This window comes from Pagrus major, chromosome 10 (assembly GCF_040436345.1).
Source record: "Pagrus major chromosome 10, Pma_NU_1.0".
Classification (NCBI taxonomy): domain Eukaryota; kingdom Metazoa; phylum Chordata; class Actinopteri; order Spariformes; family Sparidae; genus Pagrus; species Pagrus major.
The window spans coordinates 3,952,716-3,965,649 of record NC_133224.1 but is presented as its reverse complement, the minus strand read 5'-3'; the positions used below and the strand labels follow the sequence as shown (position 1 = coordinate 3,965,649).

At 38.8% G+C, this 12,934-nt stretch overlaps 1 protein-coding gene across 1 annotated transcript in view; it reads left to right on the top strand.

Moving 5' to 3' along the window:
- cyp26b1 (cytochrome P450, family 26, subfamily b, polypeptide 1) overlaps window positions 1-4,030 on the top strand; it is a 38,573-nt gene extending 34,543 nt beyond the window's left edge. The window contains exon 7 of the mRNA XM_073474821.1: window positions 443-4,030. Within this exon, the coding sequence (XP_073330922.1) occupies window positions 443-835 (393 nt within the window). The 3' untranslated portion in view covers window positions 836-4,030. The remainder of the gene's footprint in view (window positions 1-442) is intronic.
- The last annotated feature ends 8,904 nt before the right edge of the window (window positions 4,031-12,934 follow it).

The window sequence follows — 12,934 nt, the reverse complement described above, 5'->3', positions numbered from 1 at the left end:
GTTCACATAGCTTGAAGCTTGGTAAGATGGATTTGCGTGATCACTGGATCTCACAAATCCGACTCAAAGTCAGGTTTTAACTGCAGTTTCTGTCTTTTTTTCTAAACAATGGTAGTTCTGTTTCTTTAGGAATAAGAACATAGTCCTATCAAAGTACAGGGTATGCCCAAAAATTCAAGAAAAAAACACCATCTCATTTGAGATGAAGGGTTCATTAGAAGTTACAGCATAGTCATCTGAGATCTTCATGAAAGGTTTGATCAAACCACAAGAAGCCTCTCATGCTTAGTCAGAGAAACAAGAACTGAGTCATATGTTTGACAACTTCCCAAATCCCTGGCCTTGGTGCGCCAACTTTTCCAGCATTGATTACAGCAAGAAACCTACTTGCACCCTTTCAAACCTGTTCACTGGCTTAATTTCCCCGTCTATCTGTCTCCAGGGAGTCCAGATCCCAAAGGGATGGAGTGTGATGTACAGCATTCGGGACACCCACGACACTTCAGCTGTCTTCAAAGATGTGGATGCCTTCGACCCTGACCGCTTCAGTCAGGAGAGAGGAGAAGACAAAGAGGGACGCTTCCACTATCTCCCCTTCGGTGGCGGTGTCCGGTCTTGCCTGGGCAAGCAGCTCGCCACCCTCTTCCTTCGCATCCTTGCAATTGAGCTGGCCAGCACCAGCCGCTTTGAGCTGGCAACCCGGCAGTTCCCCCGCGTGGTCACAGTACCTGTGGTCCACCCTGTCGATGGGCTGAAGGTCAAGTTCTACGGCTTGGACTCCAACCAGAACGAGATCATGGCCAAGTCGGAAGAGCTGCTGGGAGCGACTGTTTGAAGGGCAGAGAGTTGACGAGTAAGGGGGGGTGAGTGATCGAAGAAGTCTTGAGGGAGAAGATTGAACGAAGGAAAGGAAGAATTTCAGAGTTATTTTTTCTTCTCTACCTTTTGCTCTGCCAAGTTGGAGGTTCCTTTTCAGACTAAAAGAGAAGCAGAAGTCTTCGTCTCTTGTTACAACTGATGATGATCGGGACTTTCCTCTGAGAAAGGAAGAAGCTGCCAAAAAAGTTCTTAATTATGCTCTATTCTGTGTATTTTTTTAAAGAAATATACAAACAAAATGTATGTACAAAAAAGCTATGTAATATAATTTGAAAGAGAATGTGGGTTGTGCACAATGGGAGAAAGAGAAGTATGGTGGTACTTTTGGGGAAATGAAGTGTTGAAATTAGAAAAGTAAAAGCAAAGACGGTTGTGGGAGGAAGGCGAGATGGAAGAAACAGGGTATAGGATGAAAGAATATGATATTTTAGCATTTTGCTTGTGCTTAATCAAATGCAGTGAACCATTTCAGTTGTCTAGCAGGGTAAAAGAGATGGATATATCGACTGAAAGTCCAAGATTTTCTGGTCAAAATCTGTAAGTTTTGGGCCAGAATTCTTCGGTGCAACCCAGATTCAACTTGTGTTTTCTGGCTTTGTGGTTTCCATCAATGATCCATCAAGATTCAAATTGTTTACTAGCTCAGAGATGCAGTCAAAGGGATCATAGCACATAGGGTAGCAGGTTGTGGCAAAGATACACTGTTTTGCTGAGCCTGTCAGATTGCCGTTGTACCATTGCTTCAAGGCAACCGTATCATGATGCAGTAAATACTTTGGCTTAGATTTGCATTGCAAATCAAGTCAAGAATCAGTTCAGGCAGTGAAGGAAAGGGCGGCGCTTACAAATGAGCGATGTAGTTCTGATGGTTCTGATGATTCTGATTATATTTTAAGGGGAAGAACACAACATTTTCAACTTTTGTTAATGGGCAACTTGTTCAGTTTCTATTTAAATTCCGTTGTAAAGGAAGTTTTTAGATCAAGTAACTCTTCAGGGTAGTTCTGGAGGAGGTAAATCCTTGTTGGGAGATTGATGCTGTAGTTAATGCTTTTACATTCTCCAAACTTAAAATTGATTCCATCTTGGGGTTCAAAAATACAAACCCTAAAATGGATTTAGAGGCTATGTCTTCCTAACGTGTCTTATTATCTTTACCTCTACTGAAAACCTTGCATCAGTCTCTTCCTTAGTATCTGCTACCCGCAGGTTGCCCATTAGCATCAACTCAGAATGTTGCCCACATTCAGTATATCCCATAATCTTTAGGGTATGAACTCAGGTGCAGAGAAGACATTGTGGTGAAAAACGAATAAGCCTTTTCTTTTTGATATTTAACTCTCACTGACTGCACATAAATAATGTCACTTACTCACTGTTGTAGTTACAGAGCTGGACCAGTTACTTTTTTTCATTTACTCTACTTTCTGTCCACATAAACAAAAAAGATATCAGGGGTTTCCAATAGCGCTTGCTCTCACTTGATGTATTACCTTCTGCAACCATTTTGTGTTCCCCTGAGGAAGCAATTTTGGTGGTGCAAGCAGAATCAAACAACAGGAATTCCCAATTGGCATCACACAAGATAAAACCTACCGAATCAAGGTCAAACTGTAATGTGGTCCAGGTCTGCTTTGTAAACTCTCTGAACCTGTGCTTTGATACGTAAACTGAACTTTCAAGTTGCATTGAGATCGTACTCTCTCGGACGGCATCGAGGATGCAATAAAGAACTCGCTCTCACGAAGCGGCGCAACTTCCTGAGCTGGAGGAGGAGAAAAGACAGAAGAGGGATAAGGAGGAGGTAGAGAGGAGAAGACCTACATACATGCTGCTTGAGTGTTGCTTTGTCATTTTGTGTTTGTTTATCTGTGTTTTATTTTTTTCCCGTCTCCTTGGGGCAGCCATTTTGAGTTCTGTGGAGAAAGTGACATTCTGTCTTGCTGCTCCTCCAATCAACGCTAAGAATGCAAAACAAAAAGAAATTCCATGGTTTAAGCAACTTTATTAGCTGAAAGAGATTTATTGTTTGAGGTGATTGCACAATCAGAACTCTCAGAGCTTCGTGTGTGGGAAGAGGAAGCTTGTTTCCTTGTTGCCCATATATGGAAAGCAACGGAACTCTGGGACTTGTCGGCGGAACTCTCGGACATTCTAGAATCCTCAAACAGAGTTCCAAAGTTCCAAACTGAGGCTCGCGAGAGAGAGACGGACCAATGAGGTTTCAGGGGAGGGCAGGGTCACGCTCAGAGGGCTTTTTTCTTATTGGACAATCCTGTTGTCCAATAGCATTCCAGATGGACTCTGCCTGTGCTAGACATTGTTCACTCTTTCTACCAACCACACCACTGATTTCTTCATGATATAAAAAAAAATATAAAAAATAGAATTTTTTTGCTGCTTTTCTTGTGTACATTTTCTAATTGAGAGTTCTAGTTTGCAATAGTTTGTATCGAGTGAGATTTGCTATTTCTTTCCCTTTTTTTATATATTATATAATTTAGCTGATTAAAATATTTGCATTTTGTGAAAGCAAAAAAGAGCATTAATAGGTTATAGTGTATATTAATTTGTACAATATTCCTTTCTTTAGCAAGCCATGGGGAAAATCAGCTATTTACGTCTACTAATAACCTAATATTAATGTTATTGTACGATTAATATTGTTGTTATAAGATATTTGAAATGCTATTTTTTATTCTATTACAGATTTAGAGTTTTTAGCCTAAATGAGAAGGTCTTTGGTAAATATTGGATGTATTTAGAATGTTATGTATTTCAGTTATATTGTAAACAGTGATTAAAATGTTAATATTGTTGATTTGATTACTGTAATAATTATTATTTTGTTTTGTTATTCAGACTTATTATCACTGCATTTTATTTGATATTAATTATGGAAAACAGAAAGCACTTGCGAGGTATGTCTATTTTTTAAGTGCCATGCGACTACACTTCCCCTTCCTCTCACCTGTTGGTTTCTCTGAACCTGTCTCATGTCAATCTGTACATAATATTTGTATTTCTTTTTACAGGAAAAAAATGTTCATTTAGTTTAAATATGAATGTCTTGTTCTACTTTCTTCCATTCCTTTTTTGTTACCGTGATTGTTAAATGTACTCCTGTAATAAACTATAAAGTAAAAGGATATCTGAATGGTGAATTTTGTCTTCCCTTCTTAGAGGTATAGCTAAAGAGAACATGTTTAGAGAAAATATTGAGGTTGACAAAAAATTTCAAGTGTTAATAAATCAAGCCTGTTGACACTGTATTCTGATAAACTAAAAACTCAAAAAGGCAAATAAGATCCAGATATCCAAACCAAAACAGGAACAGTTAATTAAGTATAAAAGAAACTCTGTGTGATTTTATAAACCACATGAAACAAGCACACAATCATATAAGTATGTGCACAAGCGCATCCAGTCCAACATGCAAATGAAACAGATGGCGGCAGCCTGTATATGTTAACGAGCTTGCAGTACTGAAAGCACTAACATGTAAATCAAGAATGGTCAGAAAGTGAGACCAGGTGCCTTCTGTCAGGTTAAATAAAGTGTTAATAGCAGTAAACGCACCATTTAATTGATCGTATTTTCTATGATGCACACACCTGCTAAAGTCAGTGCTATGTTGAATATTAATTCCAATATCTGCAGATGACAACTACAGTATTACTAAATGTTTACAGCCAGGCAGCTAAAACAACTGTGTTGATGTTAACAAAAGGCAAAGGAATAATTCCTATGTTCCCCAGATTTATGACATGTATGGGAACATGACAAAGGGTCCTATGTTCCCAGGGTCCTATGTTGTCAAGATTTAGCTGGCAAAACGGGAAAGTGACAAAGGTAAAATGTTCCCAGGGTCATATGTTCCTAAGGTCCTATGTTCCCAAGGTTTTTATAGCACATCATGGGAATATGGTAACAGAAATATGTTCCCACGGTCCTATACTCCGGGGTCCTATGTTCCCCAGAATTTTCTAGCACATCATGGGAACATGACAAAGGAAATATGTTCCCACAGCCCTATGCTCCAGGGGTCCTATGTTACCCTATTTTCATGGCACATAATGGGCACATGACAAAGGGTCCAATGTTTCCCAGAGATTAATGCTACATCATGGTAACATGACAAAGGGTCCTATGTTCCCAGGGTCCTATATTCCCCAGATTTTGATGGCACATGAGGAATCATGGAAACATCAGACAGTCAACAGAAGCATTGTTGCTGCTCAGATTGTTTGAGATATCTGTCAAAAAGAGGAGCCCTTTCAATCAAACAAATGATTATAAACTATCAGTTTCTCAACATAAGTGTCTCTGACTAAATGTCAAACAAATATGAAATAATCTCATCAATCATTTTCCGGATATAGGATCAGAGGAGAACACAGATGTGATTATGTTTCCTGAAGTCTGGCCCTGCCTGATTGCTGTCTCCATTAAAATATCATTAGGAAGCAATGCATAGCTGTGAATAAAATTAAACTGCTTTGTGTTGTCTTGTGTTTTTTGTTGTAAATATTGACTATTGTGTTATTGAACTTTTCAAAATGAGTCCAACAATGGGACTGAGACTCTTCATGTGGGGAACACACAGAGTGGTGGTCTGGTTCAGAGTCCCAGCAGATTGACTGACTGATGTCTCAATGCCTCTGTATCTGTTTTTATTTCCCGGCCAGCAGATCGCTGTGGTTTGTGAACATCAAGGAGAAACCGGCTGTGATGTTCGCCTGGAGTTTTCCTTTAGCTTGATGGAAGACAGAAACAGAGACAGAAAAGGAGAGAGAGCTAGAACAGTGATGTAGAAAAATACACACACTTCAAAGACATAGTTAGAGCATGAAGACACACACACACACGGAAATGGACGAAGATATCCACACAAATAACAAGAATATAAAATATGACCAAAGAAACACTTGCTTAACAGTTTAGACATGTGCACTTGCGAATGCACACACACACAAACACACACACACACACACACACACACACACACACAGCTTGTGAAAGGAACACAGAGTTCAGTTCTGTTTGTTTGTAGTTTTGCCGCCAGGAGAGACTGTTTGCCGCACTAAGTACTCCAAGATGAGGGAACCTGGTGGGTGTGTGTGTGTGTGTGTGTGTTTTAAGTTGGTGTTGATGGTTGATGGTTTTCATGAATGGATGGAAGTTCTGTGATCACTGACTGAGTGGTCTCTTTTTTATCCTTTCAACAATTTGAATATGTAAAGTATATACTGTATTGTCGTGGGAGTGTGCTGCAAACGTTTAATGTATATTTACAGTGAGCAGACATGCTTCCAGTATACATTAAGTGAGTATCGTACAACAACAGTTGGACTTTATCCTGGTGGCTCTTTGGAGGTTAGGGTTTGGTGAGTTCAAATAATATTCACAAAAATAAAGATTCCAGATTCATAAATAAATACATAAATACATAAAACTCACCATTTGGGAATTCAATAATAAACAACAAAAAGGGAGAAATTCAGTTCCTTTTACAGTTTGGTTTCTTAAATCTGTCTTCGTCCGGCTTCCCAAAAAAATCAATAATGGATCTCTAAAAAAGAAAATAAAGCCAACATCTTTGACGTTGTGCACACAGGATAATTGTCTGAAAGTGCAGCTGCAGGGTAGCTAGCTGTGTCCTCTTTGAAGTGCTGTTTGGGAGAAATGCAAATCCTGCTTTTGATTTGATGGGCAAAATTAAAAGCTCATTTCGATCAATTTTCGATACTTTCAAGTATAAAAAGTTCTTAACTCTATTACTAAAAGCATACTTTCATCATCACACCAGGAAGTCTTTTATCCAAACTTTTATTCAATTAGAAAACTTAAATTAGTTCTAAATTTCTTTTGGAAAACCTGAAATTTTCAAAATAACTTTTCCTGCCAAGAAATCTTCTTACATAAACAATAAAAAAAGGGGTATTTGTCAAAAATTAGGTTAATAACAAAGTTTGTTAAAGTATCTAAAGTTATCTAAAGAAAGTAGGTTTCTGTTTAAAAAAGAAAAACGTCTATCTCTGTTAGAAGTATTACTGTGATGTTGTCAGACACTTAACAACAGTCTCAGCCTGTGAGTGGTTAAAACAAGCACTTTAAGTGGACATAACTTTGAAGGTCAGAATTACACTGCAGCCATTGCAACTGTGTCGCAGCTGCCGACTGAGGTGATCTACTGGACCGGTTTCACAACATTTAGTCAGTATGAATCATTTACACAGAAAAATATCTCAAAATAGAGCCCGGCTCTGAAAATACCGGGATTTCCCTTTCAGGCAAGTAGAACCACTTGGCCGATCAACTTGATGTTGGTCACCCTAACTTTGTATTCGTCACCTCCGGGGAAACAAGACCCACAGACTTCTGGGTAAGCTGAGTGAGCCACCCACAGCTTTTCTAATAAGAATGATTTATTGCATGAATCATTTTACACTTGTCCCTCGGTCGAACTGAAATTAAAATAAAATGTTATTTTGCATTTGAAGCTGAGATACAAAAGTGTTTTTTCACACAGCTGCAAGATCTGGAAAATGGAATGATTTAATGTTTTTTTTCCAGATGAATGACCACTACTATAGTTTTGTTTCTGGAAATACCAGTCGACGTTTCTGTTCTTTATTTGTGAAGAACAAAAGGGGGAAAAACTAGGAACAAAGAAAAACAAATGGCAGAAAAGACAAAGAGAAAGTGATAGAGGACTGTAGGGACAGAGCAGAAAATTGGAGATTCCCCTCAGCTGTGACTCTCATCTTAGTTGAAGGATTAAACCAGTTATTATCCACCAGATTGGATGCAGAAGCACACATCTGAACCCTCAGCCGCAGGTACAAGGTATCATTAGAAATACTCGGGACAGGCAGCAACCAGTCGGCACGCAGACTGAGTCAACAGATTGAGACTGTTGTGGGAACAGAAGTGTGACGGTCCATCTGAGGACAGGATGATGTGGTGAAGATAAAAGAGAGAAAAATCAGAGAAGAGGAAGTGAATAATGCTAATCACAGCTTCATGCCAGGACTCTGATTTAATCCAAATCCTGTGGCTTTGAGCAGTTTACTGGAGGTCAGATTAGTGGAAGTGGCTCTGTACAGAGACGAATGAAGAAAATGGAGAAGTTGAAGATGGAGATGAAAACATTTTCGGTTCGAATCAAACTAAATCCTGAGAAGCTGTGCAGAAAATCTTGTCTCTTCTGCGCTGTTTTTACTCGTTATATGTTGGCTCCAGGGATGCCAACACTGGAATGTCAATCTGTTGGACAGTCAGTCCAACTCTTTGGTCCAAACTGAAATACATCAACTGTTCGATGGATTGCAATGAAATGTTCTGAGACATTCAGAGTTTTCTTAGACAATGCTATACACGACTTCTGTGGGGCTTCTTCGCACACGTGCTGGCTCGGTCTGACTCAGTTTGACTCAGCTGGACAAAGGAGCATCTGTAAATATTCTTCCTCTCTGCGGTTTTGTTGAAGAATCACCACTTAGAAAGCTCTACTAATTCAATGATTAATACGTTTCATTTACTATAGATCCTTCACAATAAAAGTCCCTGTTATTTAGTTATTTAAAAGCTGTTACTATGAAGCCACAAAATCAAGAAATGTTGGGCTTTCTCCATCAGAAACCTAAAGTTCCTATTTGTAAGATGGTTTATTTTTCAGTCTCATTCCCAACTCGTCAAATACTGACGGTTTGGGTTGGTGACCGACCCAACCTACCTACCCAAAGCGTCCCAAAAATCGACTTACAAATAGGAGCGTTAACATAACTCCTGAAACAGCTGATGGTGAACATGATGAAACAGTAACAGGCTGTAAAGCAGATGTCTGAAAGTACAAACAGGGACACTGGAGAAAATCTGAAGACAACCAGTTAATAGCGACAAAATTACTGAGAGCTGATCACACAGAGTCTCCTGCACAGACATGAGTTGAGTCTTGCAACACATAAGTTTGCCTTGGTCGCAAGAGGTCACTGCAGGCCGCTTGAAGGCGGGTGGCGTGCACTTTGACTCCCCTCAGGAGTCAGCACAGGCGTACCTCGGTGCTGAAATTGGTAGTGGAAACGCAAATCAGCCGGTATCGTTGAACACGGCGCTGCCTAAAGTGCCCATACTGGTAATCCACCGACTTTTCCACTAGGGGCACCCTGAAGTTCACATTTGAGTTGTTTTAGTAAAATGTCTTGATACATGTTGGATAGATTTCCATGAACTTTGATTTAGACATTAATGTCTCCCTCAGGATGAAACTGTTGTAACTTTGGTGAGTCCAGGGCTGGTTATCTAGCATCATCATCAGGGGAAATTTTAATTGTGGCTTACCAATGCTTTGGTTTATGACCAAATATCTACAAAACTGAGGACATTTCCATCAACACACTGCCGTTTATTATTTAGTGTTAAACATAAACATAACTTACTGTGTTGATATAAACAAGTAGCTATAAGCACTGCCTGCAACTGAAAGTAAAGCCTCACACAGCCTCTAGCATGGTTCTAGAAAATATTTAATCTGTCTTCTATTTCTGGGGTTCTGGTTCTGGTTTTGTTGAATTATGTTTGGAAAGTTACAGCTCGCCATGATTCAGAGTTGCCTTTGTCAACAGTGACAATTGTTTCCTGATTTGATAAAGCTACAGATGTTTCCTGGCAATCGATGCACACATGGACACACAAAGAAGTTAACTGGATAACATTTAGGTTATATTTGACTAGTGAGGCCATATTTAGTAAACAGCTAGTTTGGGACTAACTAGTGTGTAAGAGCACCCTGTAGTAATGCATTATGAAGAGTTGGTGTGGTTGTAGCCTACAAGTGTGTGTCAGGCCGGTATGAACGTGCTGAAGTGCAGGAAATAATTATAAGGAGGTGTCATCAGTTGTGTACACACATGTTGAGGGAAAATTATTTTGTATTTCATCTAGTTTCATTTTCACTTCCTGCAAGAGAACCTGAGTGTTTTTCGTCAGAAAGAAAACCGTTGGCACCAGGATGCGGGCAGAAGGAGGAAATGTCAACCTTACATGTATCGGTACAGAAAACAAGCAATTATACTTAATTAAATACTGAGAGTAGAGGAGGAGGAGGATTGATTCTTTGAGGAAACTGAAATCGTGTACATGCACTTTATTTGTCCTTTCATTGTCTGCGTATGACTTGGCCCACAGGTGTTTCCTCGTACAAGTGTCAATATTTCCTGGAAGGTAATCTGGCATTTCACCAGGTATGAGGTGTCTGATTTTCCTCATTGCACTAATGCGGGGTTTCCCTGCGTGATGGCCTGTCAAACAAGTGTGAACTGCTCCTGGTTTGCAGTTACATTTTAAAACTGTCTACCGCTCGGACAGGAAACACACATCTGCGCATCCTGCTGTAGTCTGTGGATGACGAACTTCCAAAGAAAACACGGATGACAACCGAGAGCTGCTACTTCAAGAGCTGAAACTACTTTTGCAATCAATATAAAAAGAAATGAGCCATGATAGTATTATTTGGAAGTTTGACTTCATAGTCTCTTAAAAAAAAAACAAATGTAGACAGTTCCAGGATTTGTCAGGTCAAGGACTTTCGAGTTGATTCATGTAATATTTTGTTAAAAAATTCCCGGTTGAGGAGTCGGCACCCTCTGTCCATCCATCACTCCACAGTCTGTGTACAGCCAGACATACAGGGAATGAAACTCAGACAGAAAGTTCTTTATTCCTCTAGTTTTTCAGTTGTGGTGCACAAAATCTGGACATTGCCAGTTCTTCCATGAATGTCAAATGATAAGGAATCTTAAGAGAAACCATCAAAGAAAGAGGTTCAATTTCTAGACAAAGAATACTTTATTCTACATCAGAAAAAAAAGCTAATTCAATCTTGTAAGTAAATGAGATAATTGGCAAGAACATGGTGCGATTTTGTGATATATCAACTTTTTTGGTAGGCAGGAATGTCATAAAATAAAAGCGATGTAAAACAGTCATATGCTTGGTACTGTTTATCATTTTTCATTGTTTACCACTGTTAGATCCTAGTTTACCTTGCAAGCAGGCTAATATTTGTTAATTAGCACAAAGTACAGCAGAGGCAAATAGGAGTTTCATTAAGTTTTGAAGGTGTTTGGTCATAAACCAAAGAATGTATTTTAATTTTGACCATATGATGGTGCTACATGAAAAGTCATGGGGTCACTAAATGCCTAAAGCCTCACTCTTAGTGTTGAAGGATTAACTCAGTGATAAGGATATTTTTAATGTTAGGATGCATGTAGAGGATTTTAGGTTTTGTTTTTACTGATAAGGAAATTTAGGAGTCATTTTGTTGAGGCCCTGCCAATGACCCCTAGAAGTCCCTTAACTGTTGAGTTTTTTAAACTTTTGCTTTGACCTCGTTCACATACCGAAGTCGTGTTCTGTTAAAAATTCCTTGTTCATGGGATCCTTCATTTCCAGTAGAGAAATAAAAGGGAAAAGAAAGTGAGAGAAAAGGTGTGACTCATTGAGAACTGGAAAGAAGACAGGGAAGAAACTCTTGCATAACTTAATTGGCAGAGAAAAGAAAAACAAAACATAACGACAGAGTAACAGAAAGGGAACAAAGACAGAGAGAAGGAATGAAAAGGAAGAAGCGCTTTATGACACATCGAAACAAGGAGAAGCGAAAGAATCAGTCACAGGAGAAGGTGATGACAGGAAGATAAAATCATAGATAAACTTTGGGGATTCTCACAGGTGTGTGTGTGAACTTCAGTTGAACTATCAAACGCCCAGCAGGTGCAAGAGTCAAACAGAGTTCAAGGAACAAGCACAGACAAATGCATACTTTAGTTTTTCTCTCTATGCTTGTGAGATCTAAAATTGCATAATGCATTTACTGGCCCCTTAAGCTTTGTCCGAAAGTGTTAACCCTCAGAAACCATTTGAAAATGTATGAAATGGTGAAATGTCCCCACTTTCTAAAAAGGTCCTCAAAATGTCTTAAATTCTACTTGGTCCTCACAAAGCCCAAAGGACAAGAATAAAACACACACACACACGAAGACATATGCAGCACAGTAGCATGAACAACGTATAAAAAAATGTATTCCCTTTGTGTGTGAAGTGAATCCAACAAGTGCTCTTCCTTTGAAGTGGATCCCACATGACCTGCAATGAAAGCCACCTGTCAGTATTCATCACCTTATTACAACTCGCTCGTATTCTTTCACATTGACACGCAGTACTCCAGGATTTCCTTATAGTGTATAACAGCGCCACCTAGCTCCCAAATTGTAATGTGAGTGTACAGGGAAGATAAAACAGCACAAGCAGATGAGTAGAATATAAAATTAGGTATTTATATGAGCATAAAAATGTACGAAATGTGTAAATATAAGATAAGAAAATACGTTTTTTTTAATGATTGATTAAAAAAAGACTGAATACAAGCAAAGGAGATTGTTTTCCGTAATATTTAAGGTAACAAAAACTTGGAAAAAATGCAGTTAAATACTATACTATTACTACTACTACTACTACTACTACTACTACTAATAATAATAATAATAGTAATAGATCCCTATTGATTGTATATGTTTTATCAAAATTGAAACTGGGCTGTACAAATACAGTTGTGTGTTGTTTTAGGAGTTTAACCTCAGAGAATGTGATTATGAATTATTGATGAAGGTGGTCATGAAGTCTGTATCAGGTTCAGACAGTGTATGACATCACTCTATCGATCGCTGGCACAAGGTCTTAATGTGTGTCCAGTTTCTGCATATCCACTTACTCATATCCATGTAGCAGTTTATTCTGTTTTCAGCTATTTTTGTTTTAATTTCCTCCATTTTACAGCTTTCATGCCACACATGTACAATGAGCCAGATCATATCAAGGATTGGTGTTCTGGTGAATGAACATGACATGATGCTCTCCACTCAAACCTACCAGATATAATCAGTTCGACTACAATGATCAGTTTACAGAAAACATGACAAAAATAGTAAATACCTCACTCTGAATGTTTTGATATTTCAGGCAACGACCTTTGGTTTCAGATGATATGATA